The sequence below is a fragment of the Vitis riparia genome, chromosome 16, assembly GCF_004353265.1.
Source record: "Vitis riparia cultivar Riparia Gloire de Montpellier isolate 1030 chromosome 16, EGFV_Vit.rip_1.0, whole genome shotgun sequence".
NCBI classification, from domain to species: Eukaryota; Viridiplantae; Streptophyta; class Magnoliopsida; order Vitales; family Vitaceae; genus Vitis; species Vitis riparia.
Window position 1 is genome coordinate 19829951 of NC_048446.1, and position 21693 is coordinate 19851643.

General features: G+C 38.9%; 1 protein-coding gene and 1 pseudogene across 3 annotated transcripts; both read right to left on the bottom strand.

Annotated features, from left to right (window-relative positions):
- Nucleotides 1-250: 250 nt before the first annotated feature.
- Nucleotides 251-10357, bottom strand: LOC117933487 (annotated as a pseudogene).
- Nucleotides 10358-14151: 3794 nt separating this feature from the next.
- LOC117933082 (receptor-like protein EIX1) lies at nt 14152-21693 on the bottom strand. 3 transcript variants are annotated; one of them, XM_034854449.1, is made up of 9 exons: nt 21284-21693; nt 20190-21197; nt 18254-18593; nt 16586-17766; nt 15717-16493; nt 15217-15352; nt 15000-15084; nt 14671-14789; nt 14152-14592 (listed from the first exon to the last, which is right to left on the bottom strand). In XM_034854449.1, exons 1-3 carry the CDS (start codon nt 21654-21656, stop codon nt 18292-18294), a joined length of 1683 nt encoding a protein of 560 aa, XP_034710340.1. In that variant the 5' UTR covers nt 21657-21693; the 3' UTR covers nt 14152-14592; nt 14671-14789; nt 15000-15084; nt 15217-15352; nt 15717-16493; nt 16586-17766; nt 18254-18291. The 3 variants fall into 3 exon arrangements, with proteins under 3 accessions (XP_034710340.1, XP_034710341.1, XP_034710339.1); XM_034854450.1 differs by lacking the exon at nt 18254-18593; XM_034854448.1 differs by having other exon boundaries at nt 18254-21197.

Here is a 21693-nt window from a genome sequence, read left to right on the forward strand (position 1 = left end):
GATATCACATTTGTATTATCAGCCACCGTCAAAGATAACTTCCCATCTTTCTCTTCAGGACAAGGTAAAGAAGTATCATCTTCTGTGTTCCTATCTAGTCCTTGAATGGTCTTCTCCCACCCCTAACATGGGTCGGGCCCAACAAATATTGGAGTATTCATTGAGGGTATTGGAGAAACATTAACAAATGGAAAGTGGTTTTCAGAATCCTCAAGAAGCTGTAGGTTGTCCCATCTGGAATTAAGGCCATTCTCGTGGTTAAAATACTGAGATGAGCTGCATGTTGTGAGATCCAAATCCAGGCAATGGGAATTAGGCATATCTAATGATTCTGATGTTGAGTGTTCATCTGAGCATGTATTTTGCACTTGGTGTTCTGAAATCTGATTAGATTCAATCGAATGTTTTTATTGATCTTCTCCAATTGATTTTAGAAAATCCTTAATTTGAGAGTGAGCAAGATTGCATTACTGAGTTAAATATTTTGTCTCTTTATCCATCTTTTTAATCAAAAGCTCTTTTTCCTCCAGTAGTGCGATAGAGTCATTGGCAACATGATTTAATCCTAAACTTTTCAACTCACTCTCCAGTCTAGCCAATTCTCTTTGCAAATGTTTTACCCATATCTTATCTGACATCACTACATGGATGTGTGCATTTGTTGACAACTCTTTAGCACAACTTGCAAACAAGAGAGTGTTTCTTGATTACTCAATATGACTGTATGTAGGGCTCATAGTGCAAATGATGGTAGTTCTAGCATTGCCTCCTAAGGAATTCTGTAGAATGTGTGTTAGCTTAGAGCCTCTATATGGTATGTGCGCATTTCTTAATTTTCTTAGTTTGCGAATAACAGTTCCCAAGGTTAGTAAACTGCGATTTATGTGGCAACCATTTTTCAATCTTGTACCCTCTGATAATATCTGAGAAGCACGTTTACTCCCCGCAAGATCAACAAAACTTATGGTAGCTGCAAGACTGCTTGAGTTCTCAGCTCCTACAAATTTACGAGCAAAACTTTCGATTGTCAATCGGAGAATTGGATGAGATCTGGAGCTTGTTTCATTTAAGGCAATCTCCCCTATCTGTCTTTGGGCTTCACATATGGGAAGTGTTGATGCCAGGTCAACTGGGAGCGATGCTTCTTCCTTTTTTTCTTGCAAAAGATGTCTAGACAAGATGTTTCTCTCTTCTTTCCTGCAAAAGATGTCCGGACAGGTTGTCCGGACACACCATCTGAAGCTCAAGTCAAATAATTAAAGTCAACTTGAGAGGTTGCCTTCTTTTAGTAGCTAAAAAGGAGTCTCCATTGCGTGTATACGCACGTCCTTGATTTTGAGTTGGAAGAGGGCTTTTATAGTGTTTGGAACGGTGTCACATTTGTGCTGAGATGGCTTCTTGACTTTCGTAGTCATGATGATAGCACAGTTGGTGACAGAGCAATCATCACCCTTTAGGCGGCTGATAGGGATTGCTAGTGGGGGTGACTTGATGATTCACTTGTCATCTCAATCTGCAGGCGGTATGGTGCAATGTGTAGCAAGCTGCCTGCGGAGACAAGGTGACGTCCCATCGAGCGTGCTCCTGGCATAAAGAGAATGATTGCTCGTGGGAGTGGGTTAGGAAACCTATTCGGAGTACATTGTGTAGTTTTAGTGGAACACCGCGTAACTAGCTATCGGTACCTCTAATCTGGATTGGATATTCGGACCTGGTTACATTCGTTCGAACAGAAATATAAGGATGCCACATGGTCACACTGGGAAGTCCCCTACAAGGCCCTCTTTTAACCCGATTGTTTCGTTCAGACAGAAAAGACAACCTAAAATATTTTTCAAACCTCTTCTGTGACCGCATGACACATGGCGTCCGAGAGGGGCATTTATTGAAGTTGTTGCCAGGTGGCATGTCGCCTCGAGGGGTGCGTTTTTGGGCGTCCTGTCGTTTGGGGTTCTTAAGGAATTTGCCCCTATAAATAGGAAATTAATCCCTAGGAAGCACACTTATTTGTCGTTTCTTCCTCAAATTTTCTTTTCGTCTTCCATTTGCTCTACACTTCCCACATCCAAGCAGCGATTATTTCCTTTGTGTTGCAGTACTTCTTCTCCAACAGTTTTTCAATTGGTTTATCTTGGCGCTCGCGATTTGTCTTTGTAATTTGCTGAAAGCGCTTATCAAGTACATTCTTCCTTCTTCTCTGATACCCTCGATTTCCCATTTTTCCTTGGTTGTGTAGTTGGTTTGTGATTGGGAACTATTCTGGTGCCTGAGAGTTCTCGTCGACCACAAAAGTGGCTATTTCGAGGTTTGTAGAAGATGGTGCGTAACTTTCCCGGGGCAATAGGTCTTGTCAATGGCGCGCCCTGCTAACCTCTATTAGGGTTAGGTTTTGTTGTTTTCCTGATTTGAGGCTCTGTTGAGTCTGCTTGGCATTTATTCTTCCTTTGTGTGTTTGGGGTGTCATAGCGGGAAAATCCTCGATCGAGATTGAAGACTGATGAGTGGAGTTGGGTACCTTGAATAGGGCAGACCCTAAATCTGGTACGTTAGCCCGTTGGATGTCTTGGGGCACTGCCTTTTGGCTATAGGGCCGAGTAGCTGCTTTCTAACTATCGACATTGTGCCATGCAGGTCCAACTCGGCCCATTGCTCCAAGATGCCTGCGAAAAAGGATATCGCCTCATCCAGCGTGGTTAGGCAAGGCGGGAAGGGTGGTCGAGCAGGCGTAAGTTCCGAACGCCCTAGTTTAGGGAAGTCTACCAAGCTCCTTAATGAGAGAGAATTCTGCGAGCTTTTCTTCATTCTGAATGGTGTTTCCATTCAATTAGTGGATAGAGATTTGACATCCACTAAGAAGGCAACCCAGGGTGCGATCTTCTTTAGAAATGAGCAGTTCAACACGGGGCTCTGTTTTCCTCTTCCGTCTTTCTTCAAGCAATTCTTGCACTATACCCAAATTCCTCCAGCCTATATCCACCCTAACATCATCCAGGTGCTGATGAGATGCAGCATCTTGAACATGTTTTTCCATTTGGACCTCTCCCTGTTAGAGGTTCTCTTCGTCTACACTATTAAGAATGGCAAAACGGATATTTTCAACATGTTTGCCCATATCCTATCCCACCAACTGGTGACTGGTCTTCCTGACTCGAATAGGGGTAGAGCCAAATGGCACGTCCTGGTTCGAGGACCATGGGCTAGCTTAATAGAGCATTCAGAAAGGGACTTCCGCCCTAACTTTTCACTGAAAATTCTTGGTAGAGATGGCTCTGAGTGCTCATTCTCTTGTTTTTTCTGTTAAACCGATGTCGTTTTAATGATAACATTTTTTGTTTTGGTTGGTGCAGGTAAGGACAGAAGGGGTTGTCTAGTGGAGTGGGTAGAGAAAGCTTCGTTCATCTTTGGCTTCGTATTCCTCTTGGATATGCCCGACAAGTTGAGAGTCACTGCAGACTTCGAGCTTGGAAGCTGAGAGTACAAGTGCGAGGTTCAGTCCAGACAAGATGACCTAGTATTTGGCTTCATTGTTAGATGCTGGAAACCCAAGCCAGATGGCCTGCTCCAGATGCTCCCCAATCGGCGATTGTAAGAGGAGGTCTATCCCAGATCCTAAGGTCTGGGAGGCCCCATCGACGTGTAGAGTCCACCATCCCTCTTTGCCTGGTTCTGTGAGTCGAAGGTGTCGCTGGGGGACCTCTACTATGAAATCAGCCATGACTTATCCTTTTATGGACAACCTAGGCTGAGATTCGATTCTGTATTCACTCAATTCTATGGCCCATTTCATCATTCTCCCTACTAGATCAGGTTTGTGCAAAATACTTCTGAGGGGTTGGTTGGTGAGCACAACTATTGGATGGGCTTGGAAATAGGGGCAGAGCTTCTGAGCGGCACTTCTCAAGGCTAGGGTCGTTTGCTCCCTCTTCGAGTATCTGGTTTCTGTGTCGGCCATCACTTTGCTGGTGTAGTAAACGAGCCTTTACTCTTTGTCTAAGAGGCAGCGAAACAAAACAGCGCTGACTGCCCAGTTGGAAATTGCTAAATACATGTATAACTGCTCGCCGGGCTGGGGGCTGCTCAGTATGGGTGGTTATGTGAGATAATGCTTGATTTCTTCAAATGCAGACTGACAGTCTTCCATCCACCCTTTCACGTTGGTTGCTCTCAGCATGAGAAAGAATGACCTTAGTTTGTTCGTGAACCAAGCTATGAAACGTCCTAGTGCAACGAGCCTACCGATGAGGCACTGCAGCTTCTTCTTGCTGCTCAGGGCGGATGCCTCCATGACATCTTTGATTTGATCTAGATTGACTTCTATCCCCCTTTAAGTGACCATAAACCCCAAGAACTTGCTTGTACTTACCCCGATGGCGCACTTGGACGGATTGAGCTTCATGCAATATTCTCTTAGCAAGTAAAAGACTTCTTCTAAGTGTTGACCATGTTCGCCCCTGGTTTTGCTTTTAACCACGATGTCATCAATGTATACCTCCACCGTGTGCCTGATTAAAGGTTTGAAGATTTTAGTCATCAATCGTTGGTAAGTGGCTCCAGCATTTTTGAGTCCAAATGACATGACCTTGTAGTAATAGAGTTCGTGTGGTGTTATGAAGACAGTTTTTTCTTCATCTGGTGGGTGCATGGGATTCTTATGGTACCCGAAAAAGGCATCTAGGAAAGAGAGCATCCCGTGTCCGACGGTGGAGTCCACTATTTGGTCTATCCATGGTAGGAGAAAGTTGTCTTTAGGGCAAGCGTCATTGAGGTTAGTGGAATCGACGCAGACTCGTCATTTCCCACCTTTTTTAGGACTACAACCACGTTTGCCAACCAGTCTGGATGCTCAACCTCCCTAATAAATCTGGCTGCTAGTAACTTGTCTATTTCATCCTGAATGATTCTTTGCCTATCTGGGTGAAACCATCGAACCTTCTGGCCGATAGGTCTTGATGATGACAGGATGTTAAGCCGATGGGAGGCGATCAATGGGTGAATCTCGGGCATGTCAGAGTGTGTCCACTCGAAAACATCTTTGTTCCACTGAAGCGTCCCTTCGAGGCGTTGTGCCTCATTTGGTTTTAAAAGGGAACTGGCGTAAGTAAAGTAACCATCTTCCTTTAAGATCTAAATGGTCTGTAGGGGATCGACTACCGGGGGATCCTTACCCTTCGGATACCGTAATTGCTATTGATCAGCCACGCTTACACGTTCGGGAGGAGGTTCATGATTACTACAGGGTCCGACTTCCGATGCCACTTGGTAGCACTGCCGGGCTACCAGCTAGCTACCATAGAGATTAATTTGCCCGTCTTCGATAAGATAACTCACCATCTGATGATATGTAGAAGGGATGGCTTTCATGCCATGCAACCAGGCGTGTCCCAATATGGTATTGAATGGGGGTAAGTCCTCTACTACTAAGAATTGCACGTTAAGGGTAACAGGGCCGACTTGGACTGGTAACAAGATGTCGCCCAGAGACGTTGTAGAAGCCCCATTGAATCCTAACAATATCCGCTAGGAATTTCCATATTCAAGGGTGTAAACCCCATTTGTTTGATCACAGATACCTGTAAGAGGTCCACTGAGCTACCCGGATCAATCAAGATTCATCTTACATCGAAGTCACTGATTCCCAACGTCAGGATAAGGACATCCTGGTGCGGTTGCAATATTCGGTTGGGGTCTACTAGGGGCAAAGTGGTGACCCCTTTTATTAGGTGTGTGCTTCCACTGGTCAATCCAGGCTAGATGGAGCTAACCTGCTCTCGTACAGATGTGGCTCGAAGTACCCTTTGTTTCTTTTGTTTGGAGCTATATTCCTTGTCAAGGGGTCCGCCATGGATATAGTTGATCACGACTCTAGGAGCAATGGAAGCTGTGGGAGTCGTGGTGGATGGACCCCGGGATGTCTCCTCACTTTTTCCTTTTGAGAGAACATTTTGTTTCAAGTGTCCAACTTTTACAAGTTTTTCCACCAAGTAGTGGAGACTCCTACATTGCTCCGTGGTATGTTCATGCTCTTTGAGGTAGGCACATTTTCTGTTGCGATCCCTCTTGGTTGGGTCCCTTTTTAGGGGCTCTGGCCACCTGAAGTCGGACAGCTCGCGGGTCATGGGAATGAGTTTCTCATACGAGACGTTGAGGGGGTGAGATTAGATTGGTCTAGTTGGCGTTGTTCACCTTGCCCCCTACTTGATTGCCTTCGTTGGCTCATGGTTTTGGGATTCCTAATCGCATCATTCTTGGCCGGTTGGCCAGTGACCAAGATCTATTGTGTGGTTGTGCGGACATCGCCTTTGAGCATAGAATATTTGTTCGCCCATTTGAATAGGTCATCCATAGTCACGAGGGGCTTTTTAGCGAGGGACTCGAAGAATGGCATGCTCGGGCAGATACTTCACTTAAAAATTTGGAGGACAACATCCATGCTGTAAAATTCTACCTGGAGTACAACTTGCCCGAATCGTTTTATGAATTATCTTAATAATTCATTCTCTTGTATTTTTATGTTTTGCAGGGTGATGATATTTTGCTTATGTCGTGCTGAGCACAGATATTGTCCCATAAAGGCCTTTGATAGATCCCGAAAATTATCGGCGGAATTCATCAAGAGGCGGTGGAACCATGAGAGAGCCTGACCTTGGAGGCTGGATGGAAAGACTTTGCATAACAGTGTGTCATTCCCTATGTCGAGGTCATGAGTTGTCTGTAGTGCATGATATGATCAAATGGATCGTTGGATCCGTCGTACGCGGAGAATTTTGGCACGATGAACCCTCTTGGGGGCTCATAATTGATAATGTGAGTGTTGAAAGGCTTGGAGAGCATGTCATCCAACCGCCTGCTGATAGAGCCGGGGACCCTCTACTTGCCACATCCTCTCCGATTTGTTGTAGTGGTGGGTGTGGAGGATAGTCAGATATGATGGGTGCAGCTGAGGGACCAGGATATGCCTCCTAGGCTGTAGTTTCACACGACTTCTCCATACCGGGTGTTTGTGGTCCCAACCTTACGCGCATCGCGTCCGATAACTGGGACGTCCTATCACGTCGCTGATTCGTGCCCGATTGGTGTTCCAATTGATTCAACTCAATTGATGTGCTTTGATCTCAATCCTCAGACGGGAGTAATCAACAAAATTTATAAACCTATTTCACCATATACCAGGGTAGCATTTAGCTAGCATAGTATAGTGGCTCTAGGATCGTCCACAGAGATGGGTTTTCAGTTCGCAATTGATATTAGTTCAAAAACTGAATTGGTGTTTTTTCTTTTCTTTGTTAGCTTTAAAAGAAGACATAAGTTTGAACAAAGATTGGTTTTAAGCTAACCAAAAATAATAGTAACTGATTTTAATTACAAAGAAAAGTGTTTCTTGGAGTTTCAGATCACTAGGCTCAGATTCCTCATACAAAAAAGGAGAATTCCGGTCACTTGTTTCTTTTCCTCGCATTCGAGATTTAACCTATAGTTATTTTCCGAACCGGTGTGGTACAGATGCTTCCCCTTAATGGGTTCAAACATTAATTCCCTCTCACTAATGCAACTTGCAATGGCTCGTGTCTCTCACCTAGCATTTACCATTCAAGGTGATCTTTAACCTTGGATTTCCCTTCACAAACTCGCAAGAGATAACTAATGGATGTCTCCTTAGAGTCCAAAAGCTTACCAAGTGTTGGCTATTCTAGAAAATCCTACCTTTAAACCACCTCCCAAAAGCTCGCAAGAGGTAAACCAGTGCATCTCCATGGACGGAGATCACTTGCCTTACCAAGTGTTGGCTCAAGTGATTTAAACGCGTTTTAAGTTAACTAAAAAGATAAAAACCATTAACGGGTCACACTTTCTCTTCATTAAAAACTAAAACAACAAAACTTCCAATTTATGCATGAGGAAACTTACCCAGCTTTCTTCACTCCAAGAGACAAAGAGCCTAGCCTCTCATCCTCTGAGGAAAAATCCTCAGAGTTTGATTGGCTAGAAAGAAAAATAACGAGAAAACAAAAATATATAAATGAAAAGCAGAGCAAGTGCTCTGTATTTTACTTCCTTGCAAATTTGTACAAAGGATGCGTTTGAGAACAAGCTCCCGAGAGCTATATATAAAGAAAATTACAAAACAAAATATCTGAGGTTATTCACCCCTTTTCCAAACTTAATAACTAAGGAATCCTATAATTGGTGGGTTACAAAGAGAAAATGGGGATTTAGACATCAAAAATCTGAAGCAAAATATCCAAAAGTTTCGGTCGCAAATATTGGGAAACTTCAGGAGAAATTCCACAGCACTGTGCAAAATGGCTGCGAAATCATTTCGCAGCAAAAGGGTGATTTCGCAGTCGTGCAAAATTCTTCCTTCAGCTTGGAGTGATTGGCTTCCAATGGCTGTAACTTCCTCATTTCAGCTCCAAATTGTACACGGTTTGAAGCGTTGGATTCTTGACTTCCTGAGCTTTGAAATGGTATATAGCATGTAGAAAATGGACTTCAGGAAGTGCTCCAAAAGTGCGAAGGAAGACTGCAGTTGCTGTCCTCTGTTTTCTTCACTCTATTTTCCTCTTTGCTTTTCTCCTCTTTGCTTCTCTCCTTTGCTTGGCTTGTCTTAATGATCCAAAAAGCTGTCAAAACACTAAAACTAGCCACAAATATGATTAGAAGTCATTGCTAGGTCCTTAACATGCCAATTGGAATAAAAATGGAGAACTACTACACAAAAGTGCTTAAAACATAATGACTTAAAGGTGCAAAATAGCACTTTTTGGGTAGTAATCAGTCGCCATTTTGACAAGACATGAGTGGAGTCTGAGCTTTCATCCTGTGGTGCGTGATAGATTGACAGGGGTCTTTCATCAGGCCATACACCGTGCACGTCAGAGAGGGGCTTTGTGTTTCTAGGTTATGTTGCATCTTGGTTCCATCTGGAGTTTGTTGTTGGCTTCTTGATTACTGGTTGCGAGGAAGGCCTGATGAAGATGTCTGAATCCTTAACATATCGTTCTCTTTCCTGAGCTTCCTAGTGTCTTGGAGCAGGGCCTATACTTGTCACTCGTTTTCTCGCTGGTGTCGTTCCATACTCTCACGCCAATCAAAGTAACTTTCATCACCCATGGCTGAAGACCGACTCCTTGAGGGTGTGGACATTTTCATTTCGTAATTCTCACAGACGACACCAATGTTGATGCTAGGTCAACTGGGAGCGATGTTTCTCTCTTATTTCCTGCAAAAGATGTTCGGACAGGTTGTCTGGACACACCCTCCGAAGCTCAAGTTAGATGATTAAAGTCAACTTGAGAGGTTGCCCCCTTTTAGGAGCTAAAAAAGAGTCTCTATTGCGTGTATGTGCGCACGTACCTTGATTTTGAGTTGGAGGAGGGCTTTTATAGTGTTTGGAACGATGTCACATCTGTGCTGAGATGGCTTCTTGACTTTCGTAGTCATGATGACAGCACAGTTGGTGATAGAGCAATCATCACCCTTTAGGCAACTGACAGGGATTGCTAGTGGGAGTGACTTGATGGTTCACTTGTCACCTCAGTCTATAGGCGGTATGGTGCAGCATATAGCAAGACATCTGAGGAGACAGGGTGACATCCCATATAGCGTGCTCTTGGCATAAGGAGAATGATTGCTCGTGGGAGTGGGTCAGGAAACCTATTCGGAGTGTATTGCGTAGTTTTAGTGGAACACAGCGTAACTGGCTATTGGTACTTCTAATCCGTATTGGATATTCGGATCTGGTTACATTCTTCTAGACAGAGATAAAAGGATGCCACGTGGAGTTAAGGTGGCCTGCCACGTGGTCACACGGGGTAGTCCCTTACAGTAAGGAGCTCTTGTAGATGGTTCCTATCCCTCAGAGTCTTCTCTGTAAGTTTGCCAACAACAGTCACTCTCTTTGCATCATCTAGAAGTCTAAGTTGAGCACTATTTGAGCTGAGTAGGTCTCTGAGAGCTTCATTGTAAATCTCCATGGCAGAGAACTTCAACTTAAATTCTCTATCTCTATGCCTCTTCATGTATATATATATATCTGATATTGCATATTCAGTAATTCCACTCATGGTGTATGTTTTTCCGCTACTTATTTGCCCATATGCAAAAATGCTTGAGTTAAATACTCATGGTGTAGTCAAATACTCTATTAACGTATAAGCAGATGGAAACTGGGACCGTCAGGTAAGCTGAGGCTGTTCTTGTATATAATGGTGTTCACATTGATGCATTCCCAATCTGAGACATGGTACCTTGAATTTTCTTTGACATCCGAAGGCCTCAACCTCACTGAGACTAAAATCTTCTCCTTTTGTCCCTTTGTGTTCCAATGCCCTGGTTCCTCACCACCAATATCCCCCATCTCTTACTCTCCTCTGTTTTCTTCTCAAATCCAATCCCCAATTCACTCAAAGACAATAAACAGAGGCCCTCACGATTTTGTGATAAACAAATGCAAAAGTCCTCCGCCACATTCGAATCTTTAAAATCCCATCAACAAATCAATCACGGTTCAAATTTTAATAATAACATCACCAAATGCAGTAAAGAACTAGATTGTTTAAAGAAATTGTCGGATTTCTCAAACAAAATGCCTTCTGAAACATCTTTGCTATCATTCCCAAATTCCGTAAACAGTGGAGCCAAGTGGTGCTGAGTAATGCGTTTTGAAGACCATAGTGTTGTGTAAAGGAATAAATATACCATCAGAAGACTGGGCACCATTAAACTATGGCAGTAGGTTGAACAGAGCTTCAGTCCTTAATTTCTCCACAAATAATCAGTAGGTTTCAGAATTTTCCAATATCCTATGAGTTAAAGCCATCACATGAAAGACGCAAAGTTAGAAAAACTGCTTATTATTGATGTCTACTACAATTGATTCTATCAAACTAAACAGACAGCAAAGGTTATCACTTTTTAGTCTTCAGAATCCATTTTCATTTGCATCAGTCCCATTAAGTCTTCTTGATGACCTCCACATTGTCAAGAAACCACACCTTTAAATGAATTCAAGAATCACTCAATCTTCCTCGTCAACCCACAGAAACACACCGAGTACATTGGGATTGCCGCACACCTCATCCCTCATACCAACACTTCTATCGTTCTCTCGAAACATGCCCAAGTACACAAAAACTCAAACATCGTACGAGAAAGGAAACATAAAACATAGATGAAAACGTAGTAAACATAGAGAAATGATGAGCATAAAATATCAATCAACATAGACAACTCCATTTCACATGTTAATCCATGGGCTGGACAGGGGGACAATAAGGAATAGGATTTAAACATAAACAGAGTATTGATCAAATTCAGGCACGAGGTCACATATTTCAGCAAACACCAACGACATATAAAGGAATCAAAATCAAAACAGGGCAAACAAGTAAGCAACCAATCTCAACAAAACAATTTGTGGCCCTTTCTGTCCACACCAATCAACAATATATTGAATATTCAGAAATGACCAAATGGAGAAATCAAATATGGGTAAGAACACTAAGAGTAACCAAAAGCATACCTGGACAATCTTGGCTGCAATCGCCCATTTCCCACTCTTGTGTGCTTCCCCTAAAGTTCGTCCAAACCCTGGTTCTTCTTTCTTTTCCCCTTTTTTTGCTTGTCACTCATTCCCCCCTTTCCAATATTCCTCTTTTGTGTATTTGTATCAGCCTTCAAAAACTCAATCTGCTAAAGGAAATCCACTTTCTTTTCTTCCATTTCCCTTCATTTTTTTGAAAATCAGAATACCTCTATTTCCTTTGGAGAATCATTTTCTTCCATACGTATGCAGCCAAGTTGATCTCTTCCCTCCAAAAATATTTTTTCTTGCCTTCTTTTCATGTACATGCCTTTGTGAGAAGTCAATAAACAACGGAGATTTCCTTGGAAAAATAATAAAAATAAAATAAATATAAGTTAGAGATCTTGCAATATATATAATAGAATAAAACAAAACAATACATATATATATATATATAAAGCAAAACTATCAATCCCGTGCAATTTTTTTTTTTTTTTTTAAAAGGATAGGTAAATGTGTGAATATATAAATAAATAGATCAAACACATGTAGGTTGTACAAATTATGTGGGCCATGCAACCATACAAGAAAGTGAGTTAAAAAAGTGCCTAAGTGACCTAGGGCGAACTTAGTGGGCTTAGATAAATCTAAGTGGGCTTAGGTGAGCCTAAATGAGTCTAACCTAAAGTGCATCTCAGTGAAGCCTAATCTAAACTTGAAGGAAAAACCTAAGTCTAAATTAAGGTCGTTAAGAGTCACAATGGGGTTAAATAAGTCGCTCAATCAAAGTCTCCAAGGTGGCTCATAAAAGATAAGCTACATGAGTAATAATAGACCACCAGAGAATTGTTGTAAAGCACCAAATGAACACATAATAGGACATGTACTAGAAAAACAAAATGGAGGGTCTACAGTTATATGTTTGTTGAAGATTAAAATTGAGGTGTTTTTCTTTTCTCTCTCCTACTTTGATTAAACATTTTAAGTTAACTTTTCTCAATTAAAGTTAAAAAATTGTAGTTTTTTATTCATTGCTTCTTCCAAATATATTAATGTATAAATTTTTTAATGATAATGATGATGAAAATTCTTGGCCAAGGTTTGTAGTGTCATGTTCTTATTTTGATATTATTTGAGAAATATAGAGTCATTATTTTTGGAATGATTGATGATATTAACATGATACAAAAGGTATTGGTACATATTTTAAAATAAAAAGTTTCCATAATCATAAAGTAAATAAATGTAGTATTTTAAAATAAAATAAAAAATTTTACTTGAGAAAATAGAGTGACTCCCACTTTGAAGACTCCCTCTTTGAGTTTTTAATGTAAAGTAGTTTGTACTTAAAAATTCAAAGAAAGAAGAAAATATTTAGTTAGGTGGAAACAGTTGTTCATGGTGAATTTCCAACTTATGATTATAATTTGAAAATAACTAGCAAAAGTGACCGTAGAAGTTGGTCTAAGGAAAGAAAAAATTTCCAAGTTGATTTAGTGACTTGACTAGAGCAAAAAAAGACCTCTTATATCATGTATTTTTAGTTCCAGCATCAAAGTATAATAATAAAATATGCATTATTTCTTAGTTTTTCTAGTAAGTCGATGAATTGAGGCATTTTAACATCATAGCGGATAGAACCAAGTAGCTTAAATTAGGATGATCATAAATTGAAATAAGAAATTTAATACATGCCAAAGTCACTCAAAGATAAAAAGTTTTAAAAAATAAAAAATTAAGTGACTAAAGGTTCTTTGGCAATGTTTAAAAAATAAAAAGTTGAGAATATATAGTTTTTAAAAATAGGTTTTGATTGTTTTCAAAAACAAATTTTTGTTACAAAACTAAAATATGGAAAATAGTTCTCATCTCATTCTCCATGAAGGTGACACGCACTTATATACAATGCAAAAGTTTTCAAAGTATTCTTTATATTTTTAATTGTTTATTGGACCACTTTGCAAAAATCTGTTAAAAACACCTCAATTTTTTTTTTTTCTAAAAACTAATTTGTTTTTAAAACCTATTTTCAAAAGAAAAAAATGACCAAGTAGAGTTTTTAAATTAAAAAACAATTTCCTATTCTAAAGCACAAAAATTTTTCTTAATAAACCTTAGGGCTTTTATGAGAGAACAATTCTAAGAAAAGCTGAAGTTCTATATATGAGAGAAATAACATGACAATATTTTCATTAATTTCAAAAAGCCTCTTCAATTAGTTGAGTGCATAGAAAATTGGAGCAACATTTTAAATGTAGAAAGTATAAAAGTAAAAGTTGACCTGCTACTTTAAAAAGAGAAACTTCTAATTTCACAACAACAAAATATTCACTTAGCTTTAGCAAGTCCATCACATTCTAGCCATTTTTACTGGTGTTATCATGTAGATCTTTTTACATATCTCCATGATTGTTAAAAGTATCACAAACTTCCTAAAATCCTACAATGAATTCAACAACAATGTTAACATAGAGTTAAAGGTTATTTACATCTTGAATGTGTTGTCATCACTACTGCCATTAGTAGAGTAATAATCATATTCGTTTTAGGATATTCTCCAAGAGTTAAGACTAATATCCCATGCAATTCTCAGGAAAAAAAAAAAGCATTACTATTAGGATCTTTAGTTTATAGAATCTTGAGGATGAATAAATCCTATTTATAGATGACAAAAATGAATTTACAAACCTAACCAATTACCTAACTTATCATCCTCAACTTTCTTCTAGTTATAGAATTTATTGGTAATACAATGGAAGCTGCATCATCCCCCAAATCAGCCAATTCGTCAGCTAATTGCTGATGTAGTGAGTTATTCATATAGTTGGCAGCTGCAACCCTCAACTGTTTTCCACTGCTAAAGGCAATAATTTCATCTTCTGAATTGCCATCCAAACTGATATGCTTGAAAGCAACTTTGTCTTTGATTCCTGTAGCTTCCACCTCACTAGATTGGGTGTGTCTATCCATAAGAACCAAAGTTCAGAGGCTAGCCCCCATAAACGAAAAAACCAGCTTCAATAATGAGTTTCCACTTTCAGAATTGTCTAAATGATATTTTCAGCATTCTGAAGATAAACAAAAAATTTTGTAAGTTATTATGTTACCAGCATTAAGGGATTTAAAATAATAAATTTTGTAAGTACCTGTTGGTGACATCTCTAGTAACAACATTGCCATAGGGATCATCAATAACTAACCCCCTCATTCGAAGTGGTTGAATGCTTCCTATCCCATTTTGGAAGGAGTCTCCTAGCTAGTTTTCCTATATCGAAAAGACGGACCAAGTGAGATAACAGTGGAAAGCAAAAGGAAAACAAAAAGATGGTTGCCATTCAAGGCAATGTGAACAGCTTTTTAACACATTGTTGTAACCATGAATTCATGGGATAACAATCCATACATACTTACATTCCAAATAGCAGGACCAAACAAATAAAAAATAAATGAAATATGCAATTTTGACTTTTCTCACCTTAGAGATAATTATGCTTTGTGAAAAGATTGCAACCTCCGAGCCTATTTACTCCATAAGTTGGCTCACAATTTTAAGGAGAAGTCTACAATAATCATAACCATAAAACTGAGGATATGAAAAATTCTTTGGAACCATCCGGTTGGAAAGAACCGGTAAAGCTACTAGAATTCAAGATAAAAACCAGCAGAAGCATCAGGAATAGTTAACCATATACCATTGTAACCTGAGTACAAGCTCCACAGAAATACAAAGAACAACTCAACTTGCGTGGCCTGGAATGTTTTTCTTTTTCTTCATCCTCTTCCATAATGGACTTGAGACTATCATGTGAAGCTTTGCTGTCCCATCCACTTGACAAACAGAAATGTTATAAATATATTATAACACACTTTCCATTTCCATTTAGTATGGTTGTTTTCAACCCTTTAAATAACTTGTGAAAATAAAAATCAAACCCAACTGAGAAGAAGCAGATGTGATGAAGCTCGACAGTCTAGGGACTTGAGAAGGAAGAAAAAAAATAAAATAAAACTGATTACCCATTAAATCAGCTACAGAGATATTGTCCAATAGGCATTCCAAGCTCAACAGTCTACAAAGTTCTTTTCTCCTTTTTTTGTTCAATTTTTTTCCCCCTGAGGTGCATGCTTCTATTGTCACCAGGTAGGAAAAAAAAAAAAAAAAGAAAAAAAAAAGGAGATAAAATGAACCAACCTTGGAGTGATTTAGATGTGCTTCACCAAGCAACTCTAGCTCTTGACCCATAAACATGTAATGGAAAATTTCCAATAAAAGCAGGTTGTCTTGACAGAGATAGTTGCAAGAACACCAACATTCTGGGAATATCAACTCTCATGGAATCAGTCTCTCGGGGAGAAAATTAGACTGGCATGCTCTCCCCAGCCTTGTGCTGCAACGGGATGTCTTGAATAGCTAAAATGTTCCGAAGCAAAGTAAGCACAAGCTGGACCAATTTCCAGTCGTCCTCTGTGAATGCTTGGCTGTGTGGCATAGGATTAGTCATAAAACCAACGCATATAAACAAAACAATGATACAAAGCACCTAAAATAAAAAATGAACAGAAACGTAAGCCCTGGACCATAAGAAAATGTTGCAGAATTCAACCGCATGAACAATTAGCATGCACAATTACATCATGCTAATTACATTAGTATTGTGTTCAAGAATGGTTGGTAAATGTTCGTTTTCTGAATGAGCATGTTAATGTTTTATGATAACCAGTCACCTTTCTAGAACTGATCAAACCTCAATATGTAGTCATCTCCGTTAGAATTATAAGTTGATCAAACCTCAACATGTTCCCAAATATAAAGGCTTTTACACATCTGATTGCTGCTCCAAAAACACATTTCTGCAAGCATTATCTGTTGTGTCCTATGAAGTATAGAGCTTCTTTTCTCCTGTTATCTGTTGTGGAATATCAATGGATGAAGCCTCAATAGCCATTGTGAGAAACACCAAAACCTACGCTGCAATATAGAAAGAACAATTAAGAAATAAAACCCATCCTAGACACTTCCTGCACACACATGTAGTGAAGTATATATAAAGAATCCCTTACCAGCATTTAACACCAAGTTGGGATCTTCTTTGTAATGTTCCACTTGCATACTTGTTTGAACACTGGTCTTCACTGTGGATCTCAATGAATCGTAACAAAAAGGAATAAAAAGGACATGAAATGTGATAAAACCTATGTTTCATGGGTCTTAGGTGTGTATGTCGGATGCGGGTATGTAAGTGTTTGATTCTTCACAACTCAAAGTTTAGGAGACTCGACTAAAGATCCAAAAAAACTGGGTACTGGGATATGACATATAAAAGAAAAATCAATTAAAAATAAATTATATGTAAAAACATTCTATTAAAAGCTCATATTTTCCCCCTCTAATCCATGTTTTTTCTTCTTATCGCTAAACATTTTTACAAAAATTCACTTTTTAGCTAACTCTTCTTTTTCCTTCATGTAAATATTACTAGAAAATTTGAAAGATCCAACAAGGATCTCATACCTACACCCATATTATGTCATGTCAACTTTTTGATTTCCCACACATTCATTTCCCGATAACTGAAAAAAATATAATAATGTCAAAATTTTCGTTACACTTTCCCAATTTTTTCAAAAAACCAAACATTAGATAATACATTTCAAATTCCCAATTATCTGCATTTTGTCTCACAATTGGTCATCAAAAATCTATTTAAAATTTTGTTTTCTTCTAACCAGCTGTCTCATTGTATTACAATAGCTTCCATGCTTGGGCACCAAACAAACAGAGTGTTCTGTTTTAGTTCTTAGTCTTACCATGTCTCATTTCATGCTATGGTTTTATATTGTAGCATAGCACCATAGGAAAAATAGACTTTGTTTTTGAGCAAAAGAAAATATTTTTCTAAAGATAAGATTTTCTACAATTGCACCACAAAGGACTTGATATCTTTCTCTAATATATTTGATTCTATGAAGGGAATAACAAACCAAAACACAAAATACCAAATCAATTATGGAACACCAAAATACCAAGCCTTACATATGATATGGAGGAAATAATATGTTTAAAGGGCTTGAAGCACAACATAACATAAGAAACTAACTTAATACATGCCAAAGTTACTTATAAGAAGACAAACTCAATAGACACAAATGCTCTTACACTCAGGTTGTCCCATACTGTATAAATCCATTACTCACAAGCATATATTGCCTACTAATCCTTGAAATGCAACCCAATTGAAGTTCTGCAAGACAAAGATGAAATAATATTCATCAATTTGAAAAACTGTCTTCAATAGTTGCAAAGTAACTTTTCTTCATTAATATGAAGGAAAGTCCTTAGCATGTTATTTACAATTAAACCTTGAATATTCATAAAAATAAGTAAAGCAAAAATATAAGCATAAGCAAGATAGGAAAAAATAGTGATAATTATAATTCTTCAACTATGATTCTCAAGCCACAACATTAATCCATACACGATGAGAGCTAAAAAAAGCGGTGTTGTTACGACTAGTATAATAAAATCTTCTAGTCTTCCTTAGCTATAGTTAAATTTCACCTCTAATCCAACAAAAGTATGATCTTTGTATTTGCAAAATCTTATTTTATCTCAATATATTGTGGAGAATAAGTTAATTAATAGAAGAGGAATTGAGAAATAATAAAAAGTGACTACTAATGTAATACATTTTATTAAAAAAACTAAGGAGAGTATTTGAGAAGTCTTACCATTTAACTTTGGAAACTCCTCCGTAGTCTATTCATATTTATGTTGTTGTCATGTAGAACCGATCTTTTATCTTATCCAAGAACTGGAAATAGGCATATCTCCATGAACTATTGAGTAGTAAAGTGCCACAAACTCCCCAAAATCCGATGATGAATCCAAGAACAATACTTCCAGAAAACCATATCTTATTTGTGTCATCTTGAATGTTGTCTCTGTTACTTGGACCAATGAAGGAGGCTTCCCCAGTTTCATCTCCTAGACACTTTTTCAAAAGTGGAGGCCCACAAAGTCTAGGATTTCCTTGGTATGTGGAGGCACTGAAGCTTTGTAATTGAGTGCCTGATGGAATTTTACCTGATAAGTTGTTATTTGATAGGTCTAAAACACTTAGATCAGCTATTTGAGAAAGACTAGAAGGAATTCTTCCATGAAGCTGGTTTTGAGATAGATCAAGAAAATCCAAAGATTTCAATTGACCAATCATAGAAGGAATAGATCCAGTCAAATTGTTTCTTGATAAGTTCAATGACACCAATTCTACCAAATCAGTTACCTCTACAGGAATTTTTCCAATTAATTTGTTGTTTGAAAAATCAATGCTCCTTATAAGCCCAAGAGTTTTCTTGTACTCTAACTCTTTTCCTTTCCATTGAATCAATGTATCATCAATATAGGAGAAATCCCAACCCGAATGAAACTGTCTTTCGTTATAAGCAATGACCAAACTCCCTTTCTGAGTTAAAGCAATTAAATCGTTGAGACATTTTGGTATAGTACCAAATAGATTGTTGCTTGAGAGGTCCAACATTTGAATCTTTTTTAGTTGACATAGATTTAAAGGTATGTTTCCATTAAATTCATTGGATCTTAGGTTGAGAACAATCAAACTTGATAGGCTTCCCATCCATGCAGGTACGTTTCCGGATAATTTATTTCTTCCAAAATCTACAAGATGCAAATCTTTGCAGTTCTTTAAGGACAAAGGCAATGCTCCAGCCAAACTATTGTTGCGTAAATGCAATGTTTGAATCTGATGTAACAAGCCGATTGAATTTTTAATTTTCCCAGAAAAATTATTATTTGCCAAATTAAGAACAATTAAATCTTTCCACTGGCCCCAACAATTGGGTAGTTCTCCTGACAATCGATTATTTGAGAGGTCAAGATGAGACAAACCCCAACCAGACTGATTATTAGTCCTGCACGATAAAGAAATTGACCCTGAAAACAAGTTCTTGGAGAGAACCAACCATCCAGCATTGAAAACAGATTGTGGTATTGAGCCTTCTAAGCAATTTGAACTCATATCCATTCTCAAATAAGATGTTGCTTGTAAATTGGGCAAAGTGCCTGAGATGTGATTGTTGGAAATGTTTAACCATGCTAAATGTGAAGTAAAATTCCAAAACCAATTGGGAACGACATCTGAAATTCCAGAAGCAGAGATATCAAGATCTAGCAGACCTTTTTGAGAGTGTAGCCAATTGGGAAAACGTGGGCCTAATTTGCAAGAGGGCAACATTATATATAGGGCTTGAAACTGGGGAACTTGCTCAAGGCTTATGTTGAATGTAAGGGAGTTGAAAGATAAGTCCAAGTAAAACAGTTTGGAGAGACCAAAAAGGTGATTTGCCGACACGGTACCTTGCAATGAATTTGAAGGAATGGACAACACTTCAAGTTGAGCTAGTTGTCCAATACTTTCAGGTAAAGTTCCATTTAGTTGATTGAATCCAAGACTTAACTCTCTCAACTGTGAAAATCCAAAAAGATGAGGACATGACCCTCTGAGTTGATTATGAGATAAATCTAAACCCTCTAATGTGTTATTAGAGCAGGCCAGAAAATCTTTTTCCAGCAGTCCAGTGAGATTGTTGCTAGTCAAGAATAATGTCTGTAAATTACATAAATCTCTCAAGGATTTTGGAATCTCACCTTCAAGTTGATTCCAAGAGAGATGAAGATATGCCAGAGCAGTCATGTTTCCAAAAGCATCCGGAATTGAACCCTGGAGATGATTATAAGAGAGGCCAAGATGAACAAAGCTGGTACTCAAGGATTTCGGAATCTCACCTTCGAGTTGATTCGAAGAGAGATCTAGATATGCCAGAGTAGTCATGTTTCCAAAAGCATCAAGAATTGAACCATGCAGCTGGTTCCAAGAAAGATCCAAATGAACAAAGCTGGTACTCAAGGATTTCGGAATCTCACCTTCAAGGTGATTGGAAGAGAGATCAAGATATGCCAGAGTAGTCATGTTTCCAAAAACATCTGGAATTGAACCATGCAGCAAGTTCCAAGAAAGGTCCAAATGAACAACGCTGGTACTCAAGGATTTCGGAATCTCACCTTTAAGTTGATTGGAGGAGAGATCAAGATATGCCAGAGTAGTCATGTTTCCAAAAGCATCTGGAATTGAACCATGTAGCTGGTTCCCAGAAAGATCCAAATGAACGAAACTGACACTAAAGAACTTCGGAATCTCACCTTCAAGTTCATTCCGAGAGAGAACAAAAGATTCCAGAAAAACCATGTTCGTAAATGCATCCGGAAATGAACCATTTAGATGGTTATAAGAGAGGTCAAGATGAAGAAGGCTACTACTGAAGTTGAACAACCATGGGTATATTGAAGAAGTGAGACCATTCCTGGAGAGATCAAGCACAGCAAGAGAAGTAGAAGAATTAGTATGGGAAATGAATATTGTTGGAATAATCCAAGGAAGCTGAGTATGGCTCAAGTATAACTCAGTTAGGGAAGGCATTTTATTAATTGCTTGTGGCCAATGGATTGCTTTACTAAGATCAACCCCACTCAAGTCAAGGTGTGTTAACAAAGGAAGACGAGAAAGCCAGTCAAGGTTTCCACAGGTCATTCCCAAATTATAGGCGAGATCAAGGGATTGCAAGTTGGAAAGATTTCCGAGTTGAGTGGGAAGAACTCCTGTAAAATTGGGAAAAGAGAGAATTAATTGAGATTTTTTATTCTGCTGGGACAAACTGATGAATTGTCACAAGGTATATAATTACCTTCAAACCGATTGAAGCTAAGGTTCAAATGCTTCAAGTGCTGCAACTCTGCCAGTGAAGGGTCAATCTTACCTCCCAAATATCGGACAAAATCCGTTCCATGAAGATCAAGGCTGATCACATGACCCGTCTGGTTGTTACACTCCACTCCTCTCCATTTGCAACAATCTCTTTTGTCTTCCTCATTCCCCCATGAAGAAAGAACTCTATAGTCATGGACAAGGCCTTGTTTGAAGTGAAGGAGAGCCTGTCTCTCCCTCTCTGTGCACCCAACTTTAGCATCACCCACCATCAAACTGGATCCCAACCCAGCTTTGAAACACAGCAAAAGCAGGAAAAAGCCAAGAAAACGTTGAAAGGGCCTTCCACCCATCTTCAACACAAACCAACAATACTTTGGAATAACAAGG

Coding starts and splice junctions, on each gene's coding strand:
- LOC117933082 (XM_034854448.1), bottom strand. CDS start 21,656: ATGGGTGGAAGGCCCTTTCAACGTTTTCTTGGCTTTTTCCTGCTTTTG. Junction 21,198..21,283: donor TAGCTTCAATCGGTTTGAAG/GTAATTATATAC, acceptor CCAATTTTACAG/GAGTTCTTCCCACTCAACTC.